The 21,514-nt window shown below is 32.4% G+C and overlaps 1 protein-coding gene across 1 annotated transcript; it reads left to right on the plus strand.

Moving 5' to 3' along the window:
• Positions 1-5,515: 5,515 nt before the first annotated feature.
• LOC143586239 (uncharacterized) lies at positions 5,516-20,078 on the plus strand. The gene is made up of 2 exons (XM_077067829.1): positions 5,516-5,567; positions 19,432-20,078. The coding sequence occupies exons 1-2, from the start codon at positions 5,516-5,518 to the stop codon at positions 20,076-20,078; spliced, it is 699 nt and encodes a 232-aa protein (XP_076923944.1).
• Positions 20,079-21,514: the final 1,436 nt, after the last annotated feature.

A 21,514-nucleotide genomic window follows, 5' to 3' on the forward strand; every position in this document is an offset into this window, starting at 1 on the left:
TACAATATACATAATCCAACAAATCAAATGATGAAAGGAAAACAAACCAGATCTGAAAGGATAACTAGAATTCCTGAAGTCGAACATGAGCCACCGAATTGTCCGAAGGCCAAACTTCTGTTAACAAGAGCTAAGAGCCTGCTACAGTATATAGGCATCTATAAACCTGTTTCAAATGACATGCAGGTGAGTCCCTGGGTAAACGACAACAGCGGCAAGTACCCTTATTGGCCATCACATACCTACTGCAAGAACACCATGCTAATAGGGTGCATATGTTAAAGAAAACCACCGATTATTACCTTAAGCCCAGTTTGAGCAGTTGAGGGACGTGGAAAAGCTACAGGGATAATTTTAATTTTATAGTAAGCGGGGAAACTTAAAAAAGTTAATTCATTAAGAGGGAAATTAATAAAAGTTTAATTATATTGGGAGGGTAATTAATAAATTTTGTACGAAATAGTATTTTACGAAGTTATTACGAAGACTCATATTTATTTAAATTAAAATTTAGTTAGATAATATTAAACATCAGTCTTATTTCACTCTATGTATGCTTATATATTGACTATAGCTTTTAGTGTCATTTAGCTGATAATAATAACAATGGGTGTCATATATTATCATTATTTTTTTTTTTTTTTTTTTTTTGATCTTTAATTTTACCTTTTATTTCTACTGATGAAACATAGATATTACATCAATATAGCAGGTAGGCGGGCAACAAGCTGCGCCGCCACCCCTTTCTGAATTGCAAACCCTAACCTGCTAAAGACATACCCCTGCCCCTTTGGAGTCGACACATTGCTATGCACAACCTTTTGGACCCTGGTTAGAAAACGGATAGCTTCCGGTGCCAAGGAGCCAAATGTATCAAAAGCCAGAGGGACAAAAACATGTTGGTTCTCTTCGCAGGCTTTAGCATGTTTCTCCACCTTCTTCGTTTCAGCCCTTTTTATTGCTTGCCCAGCTACAAACCCATTATCCCTCAAACCAGCTAAGGGAGATACCCCTGTGAGGTCAACACAAGCGTGTTTTCCCCCGGCCCAACCAAAGACGAGCAAATCTGCCGGTCGCAGAGTGGATCTCCCTTCCGTGGGGTCTGTAAGGAAGTTTACGGGGGCTTCCTTTTTAGCTGATATCCCAGCTCGCCTTAAGATGTCCCAAAGAACGTCCCGCACCCAATCATGTCGGTATTTGAACCCAGGCATCTCCTTGCAATGAACCGCATGCTCTCCGAATTTATCCAGGCAGGCCTTACGGCAGATCGGACATGTTTCGTCTTCGGGGTACATTGGGACCATCAAACGGTACTTAAGAATGGCCCTATACTCGACCGCAGACATGCTTTGGCCCAAGCCATCAATCGGGATAACGGTCAGAAAATCTTGGGCATGAGGACCTTGTAAGCATTCAAAAACCGCCTTCTGTCGGGGGGACAATCCAAAAACTTCTCCCAGGCTCTGAGCGATTTTTCCAAAAAGGGCATTCGCCAAAGTTTTTTGAGGCTTTGGTGGGGCGGTGTCCATATTAGAGAAACCGCCAATGTCAAAGTCTGGGAGAGCGCCATTTAGGCGTTCCAGGGCCTGCACATAGTCTGGGTCCAGGTCGACAACTCCGCTGTTCCTTAAGATGTGATTCTGTAGCTTCCAAGACTGAGCCCTCGACGCTACAAAAGCGTAAACCCCGACATCATGAGCCGAAAGAAGGCCTAAACCCCCTAAGCGCATCGGTAAAGATGCAAGTCGCCACTGAAGATCACCAAAGAACGGGCCTCCACATACAACTATGTCTTCAATGGCTTCTCGTAGCCCCTTATCAAAACAGGATACCGCATCATCCATCATATGGGGGTGGCAGGTTCGTAACCCAAAAAGCAACTTAGCAACCCCCATGCAAGACCTAAGCAGGAGGAGTTCGCTCTGGGGATCCCTAAGGCAAGGTAAGAGTTTCATAAGATCAACCGCACGAGATGCTCTCCGCCTCGCCAACTCCTTAATAAAGTAGGGATCTCGACTAACAGCCCCTCCAAGGAGCTTTACCCCTCTCTCTGGTCTACCAATCCCACTAGGGAAGAGCCCATCTTTGACTTTCACCCCGTTACACGTTGGCCAAAAAACCTCGGTTTTCTTAATATTAAGTTGCAGCCCCAATGATGGCCCTTCCGAGTTGATAATGTCTAGGGCTTTAGCGACTTCGTTGGCACCACCAATAATAGTCCCATCATCCAAGTACCAAGCATGAAATGGGAGGTTACAGTCGTTTTGTACCCGGAGAACAAGAGGGTGTAATGCTAAGGCAAAGAGGAGGGGCCCAAGGGGGTCTCCCTGCTGAACCCCAGTAGTAGCCCCTATACAGTTATCATCAACGTACAACCTAGCCGGCTGGGCATAAAGGAACTGGACCCATAGATAGATAGACGGGCAATGATGATGAACCTCTCGGAGAAGAGCTGTGCGGTCGACCATATTGAAGGCGTTGGAGAAGTCCACGGTAAGCATAGCTAAAGAGCCGTCCGCGTGAAAGGAGTTAAGAAACCGGTTCGCGCTGTGAAGCACCGCCTCTGCCCCATTAGGGGTCCCCACCCCAAACTGAAAGTCCCTTAAATACTGAGTCATTTCCTTCCCAACCATCTTCATAGCCACTTTAGAAACCAACCTACGCCAGATAGCCCCCACAGCAATGGGCCGAATTCCATTATCCGGCTTTAATAAACCGGCTTTAATAACAATGTAATAAAATTTTAATAACATATAATAAGCACGTATATATATTGTTTATATGTTACACTTGAGGCTATAATCAAATATGCTTTGAAATAATATCTTACTAAAACAAGTGTGGGCTTTATGTTTTAACTGCACAACCTTTGTAACAAAAATTACAAATTTTAGTAAATTTTGTAACCTACCAAGTAAAAGGTTGCAGTTTATAGTAAAATATGCAACTTTTTATTAAAAAAAGTTACAATTTCAATAAAAATTTGCAACATTTTATGATAAAAGTTGCATTAGATATGTTAATGCAATATTTATGATAAACGAAGTTGCATTAGAGTCAAATGCAACACAATTAAAAAGGTTGCATTTGAAAAGTTGCATCAGCCGTGGCCTCTCTCTCTGTTGTGGCCTCTCTCTCTGTTGTGACAGGTATGTTTTAGTTGTAGGTTTATCATAATATTCATATTTTCTATTATATACATAAAGAACTGATCAACATGTGGTATCAAGAGCGATGTTGATTAATCAATTCTTCATGTCTTCCATTAACTCAGGATCTAAACCGGAAGACATGGACTAAAACCTGATAAACCCTAACAATTTTCGGTTGTATTAATTCGTTTTATTTATTTATTGTTCTGATTAAAATCCGAAAATAAACAAACCCTAAAAAGTTTTTGGTTTTAAAAATCGTATCTGATATAAACTGACAGTTTTTCGAAATCTGGTAAATTAAATGATTATTCGTGTTCATAACAGTTTTCGAAAAACTGGTATAATCTGGTTCAATATATGGATTGTTATAAAGTTTTACTAAATTTTTTGATTAAGATTTAGACCAAGATATTTTGAATTCTGTAAACTTAATAAAGGAATTACTTTGAAAATAATCAAATCTTGGATAAACAAACAATCCCTAAGAATTCAGATCAAACATTATTAACTGTTCATAAACTTATGGGTGTATGTGTTTACGGCTAAAACAATTTTCGGAGAACACTGATTTTCCGAAAACACTAAAACCCGAAAATGCATCAAACCAGAAAGCTAAATTTCCCGAGACTAAATTTTTTTTTTCGTGAATAGTACCAATGTTTTGTAAATACTTAAAATTCGTATTGATTACTTTTACAAAACATATAAAAAGCTTAACTTGAATGAATGATGATGTACACTTCTGCCCAAAGGTGATGTTATACATCTGAAATATCATTCAAGTCTAAATATAAGCTGTGTTAGTTTAGCTTAAACATGATTTAAATATATCACTTCTGCCCAAAGGTGATGCGATACATCTAATTAAATTATTATAATTAGAAAATATTAAGAACTCATTTTTATAACTTACTTTTTGTTTCTTGAATTTTTATCCTACACAAGTATAATTTATTCATATATTAAAATTTCTTTCTATCCAAAATTAATTTCTTCCAATTCAATATATTAATATCCATCAACACATACTTACATTATGATGAATAATACCGAAAAACAATTTTACATGTGTTTGAATTAGAAATCAACAAAACACATACAACCTACACAAAAGCGTATAATCTACACTTGTTCTAAGAATAAGACAACATATAAGCTACACACGAAAAACATTTAACCTACACACAAAATTCATCATCAATAAAATACACACGCACCCGAAAACATATAACCTACACATAAAAAACATATAACCTACACACGAAAATTTTATCTTACACAAATACAATTTATTCATACATTTCTTTATTTTCAAAACCAAATTTTTCAAATTCAACATATCAATATCCATCAACACGTAGTTACATTGTGATAAATAATACAAAAACTTATCTTACACATGGTTGCATTAAATGTCAATAAAAATTATACAACATACACAAAAACATATAACCTACACTTGTTCTAAGAATAAGAAAATATATAGCATACAAACGAAAAAACATATGACCTACGCATGTGTAGGGTATATGTATCTTTTTGTAGTTTATATAATTGTTGATGTCGAATTACATATGTAAGTTATATGTTTTTTGTATGTTGTACGTTTTTATTGCTCAAAACAAGTGTAGGTTATATAACTTTGTGTAGGTTGTATATTTATTGAACTTAAATACGTTGATATATGCTAATATATTGAGTGGAAATTATTTTTTTAATATAAAGAAATAGTATTATATTAATAAATTGTATTTATGTTGAATAAAATGAAGAATGTGTAAATAAAAAATAAAACTAAAGTAGTGTTTTTATCTTTTTAATTATTATAGTTAACTTAGTTAGATATATTAATTAGAGATATTTATTATGGTTATATTAGTTGTATTAATTGGAGAGAGAGAGGGCATTTATTGTTACATTTACATTTTTTTTATTTTTAAATATTTAAAACATAAAATAAAACTAGTGGCTCATATTCATTTTTTCATTTCTTGCAATAATTTGATTTCTTTCTTGAACTTAAACACACACACACACACACATATATATATATATATATATATATGAATGGCCTACATGATCATTTATATTATAATAAGATCAAAGTTAATTAATTATACCTTATTATTATATTAGCTAAGTAATTGTTGATAGACTAAATTACCCTTTCTTGCTAATCAAGGGTTTCCCCTTGGGTGTATATAAATATATGGAGAGACTAAATAACACCATTGAACATAACCTAAACCTCACAAATAAATTCGTGACCCTCTCTCCCTTTATATTATTCGGTTTCTCAAGAACCATAATCCCCATCACTAATATACATCCTAAAGGGGAACCCGACCAAGCTGACTGTCATGTCGTCTGGATCGTTCTCATCAGCCGTGGTCTCTCTCTCTGTTGTGACAGGTATGTTTTAATTGTAGGTTTATCATAATATTCATGTTTTCTATTATATACATGAAGAACTTATCAACATTAGATACATATCCCATCATGCTTTAAGATCTGTAAGTCCATAATTACTCATAATTTAGTTATTATTTTTAAATAATCAAACCTATAATTTTATTTTATGAACTAATTATTTATAAATATAAAAGTTATTTGGAATCACATTATGTATATACATTATACATTATGTACGAATACATATATAGTATTTGTGTCTTTGTGGAACTATAATGATCTGTCGATATTTTTAGAGAAACTAGAAAGAGACATTTTTCTCGGTAGCTATTTGTGACAACAAATATTTTTTTTAAATTATAGAAAGATATGAAATCGTTCTGTGATCCATTGCTAAAAGCCCATATGCGATCTGTCACGAATACTAACTGGTGATCCATTGTTTAATTCTGTCGGTGGTCTATCACTAAACTTGGCCGTTATACATGAGTAAAACTTTTACCAAGGACTCTGTTTTTGGACAGATTCTCATAGATGGTTGGTACCTATTGATAACCAAAGGCATTGTCGACCGCTGAAATTCTAAGTTTTTAGACCATATGTAGTCATAAAGCCTCACCCACGTGACGAGTCAGAGTTATGGTTTTTTACAAAAATATGGCGTAGTCATAAAGCCTCCATAAAGCCATAACTTTGTTATTTGTTTTCTTTTTTTTTTTTTTAATTTTTGTGCCTTCCACCAGAGTTATACACAAAACGCTAAAAAAAGTTACCCCAAAACACCGGGGGGGGGGGGGGGTCTCCCGGCGTTATAGCCCAAAACGCCTCCGAAGAAGCCCCGCTACACTTGCTCTTAGCATTACAATTAAACCCTCCCTCAAATCCTACTTTCCAATCAAAACCCCCTTTCAATTCTTTGAAATAATTAAGCCCATAAGAATCCCATGACTCCGTAAGTTTTTGGGGCTTGTTTGTGGGCCACCACCGTAACCATAAGTCTATGTATGAAAGGCCTTTATAAATCGTAAGTTGTAAGAATATGGATGACAGTAAAACCCGAACTCGATGAGAAACCCGTAACCTCGATATAATTGGGACGGGTAATACCCGACCCATTAGGATTTGGAACTAGTTTTGAAATTTTTCACGGGTTTGGAATTTCCAAATACCCGACATAATTTTTTATATATGTATTTTAAATATATATATATATATTTATATTTATATATAAATATGTACGTCATATACTTATATTGCAATTACCAAACTTATTTCAATTAATAAAAAAATTACATTGGAAGCGTTGATGTGTGCTCAAAGTTGGTTGCTAAATGAAATGAGAGGTTACTCATACCTCTCATTTCCTTACGTCTTGTTCTTGAGTTCTTTAACCAAGGAAAGAAAATGAAAGGAGAGGGAAGGATAAGAAATGGAAGGGAAGGGAAGGGAAGGAAATTTTTTTTAATTAAATGTGTTCTTGAGTTGAAAGGAAATTAGAGGAAAGGAAAGGATAACTATGTTAAAAAATAGTTATCCTTAGTAATCATCGCTAGGGCTGTAAACGAACCGATCGAACACGAACAAGGCCTTGTTCATGTTCGTTCGTTAAGAAAATAATGTGTTCACGAACACTTACCGAACGAGATTTTATGTTCGTGTTCGTTCATTAAGAAAATAAATGTGTTCACGAACACAAACGAACACAAATAAAATCGGTAGAGGCTAGAGAATAAAACCGATGTATTCATCAATGTGAATATTGAAAGCCCGTAAATGAATCGTATTAACACGAACAAGGGCATATTCGTGTTCGTTCATTTAACTTAAAATCGATTTTTATTAATGTTAGTTCATTGACTATGAGAATGATAACTACTAACGGATCACAAAAATTTCCAAAATGAAAAAATAAAAAGCTAAAAATTTTACGGACAAATCTAAAGAAAAATTTTAATTGTTATAAAAAAGTCCATCGCTCATTATCAACAATTCAACGGATCTCACAAAATCTCCCACCCCCGCCCCAGCCCCCACCCACCCCACCCCAAACTACAACTTTATAATTGTCGTTAAAAAGTGCATTGATGATTACCATAAATTCCACATAATAATAATAGTAATAATAACAGGTATGTTTTAATTGTAGGTTTATCATAATATTCATGTTCTCTATTATATACATGAAGAACTTATCAACATTAGATACATATCCCATCATGCTTTAAGATCTATAAGTCCATAATTACTCATAATTTAGTTATTATTTTTAAATAATCAAACCTATAATTTTATTTTATGAACTAATTATTTATAAATATAAAAGTTATTTGGAATCACATTATGTATATACATTATACATTATGTACGAATACATATATAGTATTTGTGTCTTTGTGGAACTATAATGATCTGTCGATATTTTTAGAGAAACTAGAAAGAGACATTTTTCTCGGTAGCTATTTGTGACAACAAATATTTTTTTTAAATTATAGAAAGATATGAAATCGTTCTGTGATCCATTGCTAAAAGCCCATATGCGATCTGTCACGAATACTAACTGGTGATCCATTGTTTAATTCTGTCGGTGGTCTATCACTAAACTTGGCCGTTATACATGAGTAAAACTTTTACCAAGGACTCTGTTTTTGGACAGATTCTCATAGATGGTTGGTACCTATTGATAACCAAAGGCATTGTCGACCGCTGAAATTCTAAGTTTTTAGACCATATGTAGTCATAAAGCCTCACCCACGTGACGAGTCAGAGTTATGGTTTTTTACAAAAATATGGCGTAGTCATAAAGCCTCCATAAAGCCATAACTTTGTTATTTGTTTTCTTTTTTTAATTTTTGTGCCTTCCACCAGAGTTATACACAAAACGCTAAAAAAAGTTACCCCAAAACACCGGGGGGGGGGGGGGGGGTCTCCCGGCGTTATAGCCCAAAACGCCTCCGAAGAAGCCCCGCTACACTTGCTCTTAGCATTACAATTAAACCCTCCCTCAAATCCTACTTTCCAATCAAAACCCCCTTTCAATTCTTTGAAATAATTAAGCCCATAAGAATCCCATGACTCCGTAAGTTTTTGGGGCTTGTTTGTGGGCCACCACCGTAACCATAAGTCTATGTGTGAAAGGCCTTTATAAATCGTAAGTTGTAAGAATATGGATGACAGTAAAACCCGAACTCGATGAGAAACCCGTAACCTCGATATAATTGGGACGGGTAATACCCGACCCATTAGGATTTGGAACTAGTTTTGAAATTTTTCACGGGTTTGGAATTTCCAAATACCCGACATAATTTTTTATATATGTATTTTAAATATATATATATATATTTATATTTATATATAAATATGTACGTCATATACTTATATTGCAATTACCAAACTTATTTCAATTAATAAAAAAATTACATTGGAAGCGTTGATGTGTGCTCAAAGTTGGTTGCTAAATGAAATGAGAGGTATGAGTAACCTCTCATTTCCTTACGTCTTGTTCTTGAGTTCTTTAACCAAGGAAAGAAAATGAAAGGAGAGGGAAGGATAAGAAATGGAAGGGAAGGGAAGGGAAGGGAAGGAAATTTTTTTTAATTAAATGTGTTCTTGAGTTGAAAGGAAATTAGAGGAAAGGAAAGGATAACTATGTTAAAAAATAGTTATCCTTAGTAATCATCGCTAGGGCTGTAAACGAACCGATCGAACACGAACAAGGCCTTGTTCATGTTCGTTCGTTAAGAAAATAATGTGTTCACGAACACTTACCGAACGAGATTTTATGTTCGTGTTCGTTCATTAAGAAAATAAATGTGTTCACGAACACAAACGAACACAAATAAAATCGGTAGAGGCTAGAGAATAAAACCGATGTATTCATCAATGTGAATATTGAAAGCCCGTAAATGAATCGTATTAACACGAACAAGGGCATATTCGTGTTCGTTCATTTAACTTAAAATCGATTTTTATTAATGTTAGTTCATTGACTATGAGAATGATAACTACTAACGGATCACAAAAATTTCCAAAATGAAAAAATAAAAAGCTAAAAATTTTACGGACAAATCTAAAGAAAAATTTTAATTGTTATAAAAAAGTCCATCGCTCATTATCAACAATTCAACGGATCTCACAAAATCTCCCACCCCCGCCCCAGCCCCACCCACCCCACCCCAAACTACAACTTTATAATTGTCGTTAAAAAGTGCATTGATGATTACCATAAATTCCACATAATAATAATAATAATAATAACAGTAATAATAATAATAGTAATAATAATATTAATTAATCATCATCATCATAATAATAATAATACAATTTAGCTATATGTGAAAATCCGTTGATGTTTATCAAAGGATCTCACAAAATCCTGGAAAAATAAAAGAAAAATCATTAGAAAACTCGTCAATATTGATCAATTAGTGCCAATTCTAATAATTAATCGTGAATGCGGGCTGGTCAGTAATTGTCCATTTGGGTCAACGTTGATCAGTTAGGCTCATTTATAGTCAATTCTCGTTAACGTTGTGAACGCTGGTCATTTAGGGTCAATAATGGTCAATTAGACCCGATTAGGGTTTGTGAGGGTTAATAATGGTCGATCATGTTCATAACTTGTTAAACATTTCCATAGATTGTCAAATATAAGCATGCATGGTTGAATATATCCATATATACATTGTCAAACATAGTCGCAGTACATGGTCCTAGTTGGCCAAAAATAGTCATATATCGTTTATTACAACACCAGGTACTCTATCAAATTAATCTAATATGACATATTAGGGACTATCATGGGTTCATGACCTGTTACATAGCTACTGTGACCCGTAAACCTAATATAACTCATTAAACATGTATGACCTATTATAACTCACCAAAACATGATAAAACCCATTACAAGTTTACAAGCAAACATAATCCCGTAAGAACTTATGAGTTATCGCGCGACTCCCGTGCCTCACTTAGACCTAATATGACTTGTTACAACTTACAACACAATCTTTGGTATACCACATGTTGCTACCGGGGTCTTTATGGAAACCCTAGGTGGCGGTGGTCGTCCGGTTGTGTTTTCCGGCTAACCTACTGCTGCCGGGTTCTATTTGGTAACCGTATGTGGCGGTGGTGATCCAGTGGTTTTTTCCAGCGAGTGTACGCAACCGCCCTATAATTTTCGGGTTCTATTTAGAAATCCTAGGTTGCGGTGGTTGTCTGGTTGTGTTTTCCGGCTAACCTACTGTGCCGGGTTCTATTTGGAAACCCTGGGTGGCAGTGGTGGTCCGGCGGTTGTACGCGGCCTACCTATCTGCTGCTTTTGTATTTTCTTTGGAAACCCTAGGTGGTGGTGGTGCTCCGGTGGTGTTTTACGGCGGCTGTACATGGCTAATCGAGCATTAATTGAAATGCCGCGTAACAAAAATCGAGCATTAATCGGTGTGTGTCACTGCTCCTCACTTCCACCCATAATTTCGGTTGTTATTTTGTTATTTTGTTACCAAATACATTCCAGTTTTAACTTAAATACATTCCAGTTTTAAGGTTTAAATACATTCCAGTTTTAACTTAAATTTTATTTTGTTATTTTGTTTTTTTAATTAATGATAAATCCAAGATTAAGAGTCCATCCACTGTTGTTCATTGTTGATGGTGTCTGGTCTGGCTTTGTTGTAGGTGAATATTGGGTTGTCCGGCAAGGTAATATCTTTTTCCGGTAATGTTTTCCGATATGGTTTTATATTTATTTTAATTGTTATTTCTAAAACGATTACAATTTCGAATTTTAAATTCCAAATTTAAGTTAAATTTGAAATTTGTAAATGGTAAGTCAATATTCCAAAATGTCTAAACTTACCATCATTACAATTTATTATTTTCTAAAACGATTTGATTTAAAAAGTTTAAATTTCCAAATTTAAATTAAAGTTGATTTTTTTATTTAATTCCTGGTCAAACGTTTAAGTTGGTAAGTTAAACGATTTGATTTAAAAATTTTAAATTTCCAAACGATTTGATTTAAAAAGTTTAAATTTCCAAATTTAAATTAAAGTTGATTTTTTTTATTTAATTGCTGGTCAAACGTTTAAGTTGGTAAGTTAAACGATTTAATTTAAAAAGTTTAAATTTCCAAACGATTTGATTTAAAAAGTTTAAATTTCCAAATTTAAATTAAAGTTGATTTTTTATTTAATTGTTGGTCAAACGTTTAAGTTGGTAAGTTAAACGATTTGATTAAAAAGTTTAAATTTCCAAATTTAAATTACAGTTGATTTTTTTATTTAATTGCTGGTCAAACGTTAAGTTGGTCAAACATTTTTAAATTGTCTGGTCAAACATTAAAGTTCAATTTAACTTTAAATTGAACTTTTTAAATAGCTGATTAAACACACATTCATAATGTCTAAAATTACCAACACAAACTTCAAATTCCTAAAATTTGAGTATTTCCTAATTTTCACACATAATGAGACATAAATGTCACAATTAATGCTAATGAATGTCATCATTTGGTTATGAAAACTACTTAACAATTAATGCACTATAAAAATTCGAAATATTATTTGAAATTAAATTCTAAAATAAGATATATTACAATTGGTTATGGAAAATTTTTGTTTCCATTGTCGATATTATTATGTTTATTAGTTTCCAATCTCCACAATCTTTCTATCTTATACGTTTGACTAATTTATAATTAGACATAAATGTCACAACTAATGATAATGAGTTTGTAACAAAATTGAATGCAAATTTCAAAGACTGTATTAAAATAATATTAATTATGGATCGCCTAAAAAAGTAATAATTTCAAGGTTACATTGTGTCATGGTTTTTGTAATATTTTTTTTGTATTTAGGATCTTTGACTATAACAAATTTCGTTTAACAATTTTGGTAAACAGATTTATAACTTAAATAAAAGTTTATTATATTCTAATTTAATCAAGTCATATAATAAAGTTGAAAGTCATTATTTGTAATTATTATTTTTTTTGTGTATTCAAATTAATAATTCAAATATCAAATAAATAAGTTGAGTATAATTTATTTATTTTTGGAATTGACTATGTGGGTCGGTGTTTTCTAAAATTTTTAAAGTTAATAACTTCATTTAATATTGTTGACCGACTATTAGTTTTGATAGTTCCAGAAATTTTGATAAACAGATTTATAACTTAAATAGCCATTTAATATATTCTAATTTAATTCATTTTCCTAATATATACTCAACATAAAATGTCAGTTTCTTAAATACGTGTTTATTACATTTTCTGTTTTTATGGTATATTCATATACGTTCTTTAGTAATGTCATTAATAATATTCTCATTTAAATATAACAATTAATTTCCACGTTTTTAATATATTTTTTTATTAAAATACGTGTATATATGGTATATATATTTTGTATCATATTTTTTCACCTTTAAATATTTTTAAAGTCAACATAAAGTTTTTTAATCTTTTCAAATTTATTTGAAAATTCATTTATTGTAAAACGTTTTTATGTTTTGCAAGGTTAACAAAATATTAATGTCATTGATTTAAAAGTTTGTTTTAAGATTGGTAAAAAATTAAAAAAATCATAATTTTGAAATTGACTAATTCCATTTTTTTAATATTTTGTAACTATTTTGAAATATTTCAAAACGGGTTGTTTTAAAAGAGTATTAAATTTGTTATCTATACAATTACGACCAAAAAGGTTTTTATTGATATATCTTTTCAGTTTAGTGGTTTAAGTTATTAAAATGTTTTATGTTGTCATTTTACTTTATTTGTTGTTGTATGTTATTTTGTTTTAATAAAAACAACAATTTAATAAAAACAACTTTATTAATGTTCAAATGTTACTCATTATTAAATATATTTAATTTGGATGCTATTGTTTAATTATATTTTCAGATGGTGAAGCAAAATGAGTTTCTTTTTGTAGAATGTTTGAAGAAGTTGATGATGGTTTAATATGAAAGAACATGTTTATGTCTTATGTTGATTTTTTTGGTTGTTTGATGTACATTAACTTATTGTAACTTTTAACTTTTAATATCTAAAACATGTAAATGGCTAACGTTTTGGTCCGAAAGTTTGAAGAAGTTTTGTGTTGCTTGAATTTGTTGTTTAAATTTATTAAGTTTATTGACATGTTTTTCCACCCGTGTGTAATACGGGCAATACCCTAGTTGATTAATATATAATATGGCACATTACAACCCAATCTAATCCATTAATAATTATGAATCTAAGACATATGTTTGACAATTGACCCATTATAACACATTTGAATATATTATCACTCGTAAAACCCCCATATACGGCTGATCTCCGGGGCGGCTTTTAAGGACGGCAGGGTGCTCGATGGATCATGGCCTGACATCTCCGTTAGGCCTGAATTTTTTTTTAAATGAAAACTATATAAACTTTTATAAAAAACAATATGTATATTTAATGTTTAAACTTAACTATACAGACATTAGTTTGGTCTAGTGTTAAAGGAGTGATTCTAATCTAAAATGTTGTGAGTTTTAATCTCATTACGAGATTTGTTTTTAATATAAAAATGAATTGGCTTACTTGGCTATTATTATTTGGATTGTTCAAAAATTAAATTGTTAAACTCAATAAAAATACCCCTTTTACTTAATGCCCAATTATAATTATTATATATTTTTTACCTTCGGCCAATTCTTTTTTTTTTTTTTTTTTTTTGTAACAATTAAGCTATACTAATCTCGGTGAACATGATATTAAACTCCATGTGATCCACTGAGAAATATCATGACTTTTAAGACATCATGGTTGATAAAGACATGCACGCCTTATCAAAAGTATGACTCTTACAACTCAATCTTACCCATTAAGACCTATATCATATTACAACCTGGCATGACTCATTTACAAACTAAATATAACATTTTGGACATAGTACGTACTAGGTATGAAAGGCTAACATGATGTCATAACTTTTAATATCCAATACTACCCTTAAGACATGCATATATACCAAATTGCCAGCTATAACTTATAGCAGTGTAACATGACTTATAGCAGTGTAACATGACTGTGCAACCGAATATAACCCTTTAATACCTAGTATGAGATAGTGATACTAACGCCTATATTTGTACGTTAAGAATTACACTACAAGAAAATGAAGCTAATGCAACCCTGCTAAAAGATTGCATTAAGCCTTGAAAAGGTTGCATTAAGCCTAATGCAACCTTTTATCAAGGGCTACATTAGGTGAAGTTGCATTAGACCTAAGGCAACCTTTTTGTTAAATAATGCAACATTTTCTGAAAGTGTTGCAATTATAGTTTAAATGCAACATTTTTAAGATGCAACCTTTTGGCATGCTAATGCAACATTTCTACCACATGAATGCAACCTTTAACACCTTCTAATGCAACCGTTATTATATTTTTAGTAGAAAGATGCAACCTTTATTTATACCAAATGCAACACTTTTTTGTTACAAAAAATGCACATTTTTTAGAGGCAAATGCAACTTTATAGCTCATTGTTTGACTTACTAATTTCTATTAACATGCATAATGTTTCAATTACATCAATATGATAATAACATAATATAATGGATAATTGTATATTGTAATTTACAAATTTCCAATCTCAAATAACATAAATAAAGTAAATTACTAAAAAGTAATGAAAACCTCCTATTCATCTCTAAGATCCTAAAGTACTTTTGAATGTAGCTTTTCCATGGTATTCCGCATCATAGCTTCAAAGTTTGCTCCGTTAGCTATCAAAAGCTTTATGCATATCTTCTAGCTCAACTTTATTCCTTTGATGGTCATCTTCAACTTCTTTTCGCATATCAAGCAATTGTGTTTTTCGACTTCAACACTCACTTTTTTAACTATTAACAAAATATTAAAACAAAATATAATGGATAATTGTATAACATATCAAAATCAACCCAATAACAAGTTAATTCAGTGTAGTTTTTCTTTATCAAAATTAACCCGGTAAACAACAAGTGCAGCTTTCTATCCTTGTTTGATTTACCTGTTAATGGGCCAATATTTTGAACGAGTTAGTTGCATGTCAAAATTAATCGGGTAACAGATTAAGTTAGTCTAGTTTCTATCAAAATCTACATGGTAACCGGTAACGGGTCCAACTTCTGTTATTTCTTTTAAATATTAACGGGTTATCATGGTTACATTTTACCCGGTAACGGGTTAGTTTTGGACTTTTGGGTAAATTTTAATCATTGATAGATTTAATTTATCAACTGGTAAAAATTTGAACTAAAACGGATTATATCGGGTCAAAATTTACCCAATAACGGGTTAATTTAGTGCAACTTTTGATCATATTAAACCCGCTAACTGGCAAGGGGACACAACTTTGTGTCCTTAAAAAATTTAAACTATTAACGGGTTTTTAGCAGGTCAAAATTTTGAACTAAAAGAACTTACAATTTCCTTGCAATGTCATCACATGTATTATGCACCCCCTTTGGTCCTATTACATGTGTGTTTAAATATTTTGGTAAAGCTAGATTATCCCGTATTTGAATCTTCTTTTCTCTGCATTCACGGTAACATACATTAATGAAAAAATCAGCATCTTCTAGAATACTTTTATGTAGATTCTTCCATATAATTTGTTGTAATTATGTTGTTTACGGTGTCAATTCTTAAACCTACATTTGTGTATCAGCCCCATCTTATTTTTCCTTTAAAAATTTGTAATTCAGTTTTAAAAAATCGAATATAACATATGAATGTAACAAAACTACTTATAACCTTACTGAGGCATACTCTTATATATGATAATAAACATTGCAAACTTTAAACCCAAGTGTCCCTATGTTTTTTGTCCAAGAAGATTGCAACTTTAAACCCAAGATTGCCTTCATTGTTTCCATACAATTAATCAAACAAAAGCCAGCCACAGATTTAAAAAATTACTGTTACAACTCCATTGAGGGTAGGGTAGTAAATGAACCAAATAAACACTATGTACGTTAATTTCACTTTAAACTAACATAAACACGGGCACTTAACTGAACACTACTTCACCTAGTTCAATTGGGCCCAAGTGATTTCACAAAAGCACTACAAGACATAAAATTACAAATAAATATGTATTCTCATATATTCTTCAACAAGATATAACAATAGTAAGTAATTAGAGAAGTTTACAATTTGACACTATATTCTAGCCAGACAAACTTTTCCATTCAAATTATGTGAAAGAAATTGAACTTACTCATTAAGTTCCATCACAACTGACCACAAGCACGACAATCATTCTTATTTCCTCCCTATAGCACACCACCTCAACTAAATTAAAAAAAGGTCAAATAAAAAAGGTGTATGTACATGAAGATGAGTTCATGAGATGGAGTTGAGCAAGATCAATTAAAATTTGATATTATAATTCAGATTACTAAAAATCTGCATCCCATCAAGTATATGATGATGTTCTTAGGGGCTTGAAGTTAGAAAGTAATCTTTAATTGGATCAGCATGATTTGAGAACTCAAATTCTAAGGATTTGAAATCAAAATTGGAGTAAAAAAGTCAGAAACATTCTAAGTTTGACCTAAATATGAAATAGATATCCGAAATAATCTGGTGATATATTAAGAAAAAGTAATCATAGCAATTGAAATGAATTACAATATACATAATCCAACAAATCAAATGATGAAAGGAAAACAAACCAGATCTGAAAGGATAACTAGAATTCCTGAAGTCGAACATGAGCCACCGAATTGTCCGAAGGCCAAACTTCTGTTAACAAGAGCTAAGAGCCTGCTACAGTATATAGGCATCTATAAACCTGTTTCAAATGACATGCAGGTGAGTCCCTGGGTAAACGACAACAGCGGCAAGTACCCTTATTGGCCATCACATACCTACTGCAAGAACACCATGCTAATAGGGTGCATATGTTAAAGAAAACCACCGATTATTACCTTAAGCCCAGTTTGAGCAGTTGAGGGACGTGGAAAAGCTACAGGGATAATTTTAATTTTATAGTAAGCGGGGAAACTTAAAAAAGTTAATTCATTAAGAGGGAAATTAATAAAAGTTTAATTATATTGGGAGGGTAATTAATAAATTTTGTACGAAATAGTATTTTACGAAGTTATTACGAAGACTCATATTTATTTAAAATTAAAATTTAGTTAGATAATATTAAACATCAGTCTTATTTCACTCTATGTATGCTTATATATTGACTATAGCTTTTAGTGTCATTTAGCTGATAATAATAACAATGTAATAAAATTTTAATAACATATAATAAGCACGTATATATATTGTTTATATGTTACACTTGAGGCTATAATCAAATATGCTTTGAAATAATATCTTACTAAAACAAGTGTGGGCTTTATGTTTTAACTGCACAACCTTTGTAACAAAAATTACAAATTTTAGTAAATTTTGTAACCTACCAAGTAAAAGGTTGCAGTTTATAGTAAAATATGCAACTTTTTATTAAAAAAAGTTGCAATTTCAATAAAAATTTTGCAACCTTTTATGATAAAAGTTGCATTAGATATGTTAATGCAACATTTATGATAAACGAAGTTGCATTAGAGTCAAATGCAACACAATTAAAAAGGTTGCATTTGAAAAGTTGCATCAGCCGTGGCCTCTCTCTCTGTTGTGGCCTTTCTCTCTGTTGTGACAGGTATGTTTTAGTTGTAGGTTTATCATAATATTCATATTTTCTATTATATACATAAAGAACTGATCAACATGTGGTATCAAGAGCGATGTTGATTAATCAATTCTTCATGTCTTCCATTAACTCAGGATCTAAACCGGAAGACATGGACTAAAACCTGATAAACCCTAACAATTTTCGGTTGTATTAATTCGTTTTATTTATTTATTGTTCTGATTAAAATCCGAAAATAAACAAACCCTAAAAAGTTTTCGGTTTTAAAAATCGTATCTGATATAAATTGACAGTTTTTCGAAATCTGGTAAATTAAATGGTTATTCGTGTTCATAACAGTTTTCGAAAAACTGGTATAATCTGGTTCAATATATGGATTGTTATAAAGTTTTACTAAATTTTTTGATTAAGATTCAGACCAAGATATTTTGAATTCTGTAAACTTAATAAAGGAATTACTTTGAAAATAATCAAATCTTGGATAAACAAACAATCCCTAAGAATTCAGATCAAACATTATTAACTGTTCATAAACTTATGGGTGTATGTGTTTACGGCTAAAACAATTTTCGAAGAACACTGATTTTCCGAAAACACTAAAACCCGAAAATGCATCAAACCAGAAAGCTAAATTTCCCGAGACTAAATTTTTTTTTTCGTGAATAGTACCAATGTTTTGTAAATACTTAAAATTCATATTGATTACTTTTACAAAACATATAAAAAGCTTAACTTGAATGAATGATGATGTACACTTCTGCCCAAATGTGATGTTATACATCTGAAATATCATTCAAGTCTAAATATAAGCTGTGTTAGTTTAGCTTAAATATGATTTAAATATATCACTTCTGCCCAAAGGTGATGCGATACATCTATATCAAAGCAAAACTAACTCGTGCATGATTAAAATGGTTGTTTCACTTCTGCCCAAAGGTGATGTGTTACAATTGTTTTGCACATATACTTAAGTAAAATTTAATTCTGCCCAAATGTGATTTATCTTTTATTTAAGTAGAATTTTATTAATTACATTAGTATATTATTTTGATGGTAATAATAGATATTTATTATCACAGCTTCATAATTTAAATGGTTCTTATCTATACCTGCATTAGTTTAAATTGCCCCTAGTTCACTCTAAGTTTCTTCTAGTTTAATATCTTAACATTCTCATATAAATTCCAATAATAGCTCCGAACGGTGGAATCACATTATTAACTGGAGATAACTTTGGTGCCTGGAAGGACTCTCTTATGCTTAATCTCGCCTTCTTGGATTTCGACTTTGCTCTAAACGAGGATGAACCTCCAACACTAACCACTGAAAGCACCCATGCTCAGCACTTATTGTTCGAAAAATGGAAGAGATGTAACCACATGTCTCTAATGTTTATGAAAAACTCCATTAGCATGCCCATAAGAGGATCCATTCCAGACTCTGAAAATGCTAAAACCTATCTGGCTTCTGTGGAGGAACAATTCAAAGGAACGTCTAAGGCACATGCTAGTACTCTTATTCTCAAGCTGGTGACTACTAAGTATGATGGAAGGAGTGGCATTTGTGGGCACATTATGATGATGAGCGACATTTCCCATAAGCTGAAGGGATTAGACATGGAGATCAGTGATGGTTTTCTGGTGCACTTCATCATGACCTCTCTTCCAGCTGCCTATGAAGCTTTCAAAATCAATTACAACACCCAGAAGGACAAATGGACTATGAGTGAGCTGATTGCTATGTGCGTGCAAGAGGAAAAGCGTATGAAGATGGACAAACCTGAAGCTGCTTACCTTGCCACCAGTTCCAAGAAGAGGAAGAACACTAATCCAAGAAAGTAGTTTGCTAAAGTTCAGAAGACTAACACAGATTCCTCAACCAGCTCTCAGAACTCCACTGGAAATCCTTTCTGCAAGTTTTGTAAGAAGTATATTCATAAGCAGAAAAACTGTTTAGACTTTAAGGAGTGGCTGGCTAAGAAAGGTAATGATCTCTTTATGATACTTGAGTCCTATAATTTAACTGTTCATGCTAATACATGATGGTTTGATTCTGGTTCTATGGTCATGTGACCAATTCTACTCAGGGATTCCTTTCAATCCGGATTTGGAAAGAAACCAAAGAACACTAAGACTGGGGAATGATAAAGAGCTTGAAGTCAAGGATGTGGGAACTTTACAATTAATAATGAAAACTGGTTTATGTATTAAACTTTATGATACCTTATATATACCTGAGATTACTCGGAATCTTGTATCAGGACCAAAGTTAGACATGGACGGTTTTAATGTTTCTCATGGTCGTGACAAACTTACTATTTCTTTAAATTCTCAAGTGTTTGGTTATGGTTTTTTGGATGGGGGTCTTTATAGATTAGAACTAGATGATAATTTTTCTAAATCTTTGTTGTCATATAATATTAATGAATCACTCACAAAGATTAAAGAGAAACAAGACTTAGAGACTTATTCTATGTTGTGGCATCAACGTTTAGGCCACATCTCACGAGACCGGTTAGCCCGCCTCGTGAAGAATGAAGTCTTACCACATCTCGATTTCACCGATTTTGGAACATGTGTCAAATGCCTTAAAGGCAAAATGACATCAGCAAATAAGAAAGGCGCCACTAGAAGCTCTAATTTATTAGAACTCATTCATACTGATATTAGTGGTCCTTACCCCATTGCTGGCATAGATGGACATACTTCATTTATCACTTTCATTGATGATTATTCCCGATATATGTACATGTATCTCATTAAAGAAAAATCTGAATCTGTAACAACTTTTAAAGATTATAAAACCGAAGTTGAAAAACAATTAGATCGTCAAATAAAAGTTGTCAGATCAGATATAGGCGGTGAATATTATGGAAGACATACTAATGTGGGTCAGGCCCCTGGTCCATTTTATGAGTTTTGTAAGGGCCATGGGATCGTGAACCAATATACCATGACAGGTACTCCTCAGCAAAATGGTGTCGCTGAATAGAGAAATCGAACCCTTATGGATATGGTACGCAGTATGTTAGCCAACACTAATTTACCTCTATTTCTCTAGACTGAAGCCTTAAAAGCAACCGTTCATATACTCAATAGAGTTCCTTCTAAGTCTGTCCCTAAAACTCCTTATGAACTTTGGACATGAAGGAAACCGAGTCTTAATTATATGAAAGTATGGGGCTGTATGCTGAAGCAAAACTTTATAACCCTTTCCTAAAGAAACTTGACCCTAAAACTGTTACATGCTTCTTTATCGGGTATCTTAAAAATTCAAA

Source organism: Bidens hawaiensis, unplaced genomic scaffold (assembly GCF_021521415.1).
Source record: "Bidens hawaiensis isolate Kalapana, Puna unplaced genomic scaffold, B.hawaiensis_p1.1 tig00034582_1, whole genome shotgun sequence".
Lineage (NCBI taxonomy): Eukaryota > Viridiplantae > Streptophyta > Magnoliopsida > Asterales > Asteraceae > Bidens > Bidens hawaiensis.

Coding starts and splice junctions, on each gene's coding strand:
- LOC143586239 (XM_077067829.1), top strand. CDS start 5,516: ATGTCGTCTGGATCGTTCTCATCAGCCGTGGTCTCTCTCTCTGTTGTG. Junction 5,568..19,431: donor CTCTCTCTCTGTTGTGACAG/GTATGTTTTAAT, acceptor TTCCAATAATAG/CTCCGAACGGTGGAATCACA.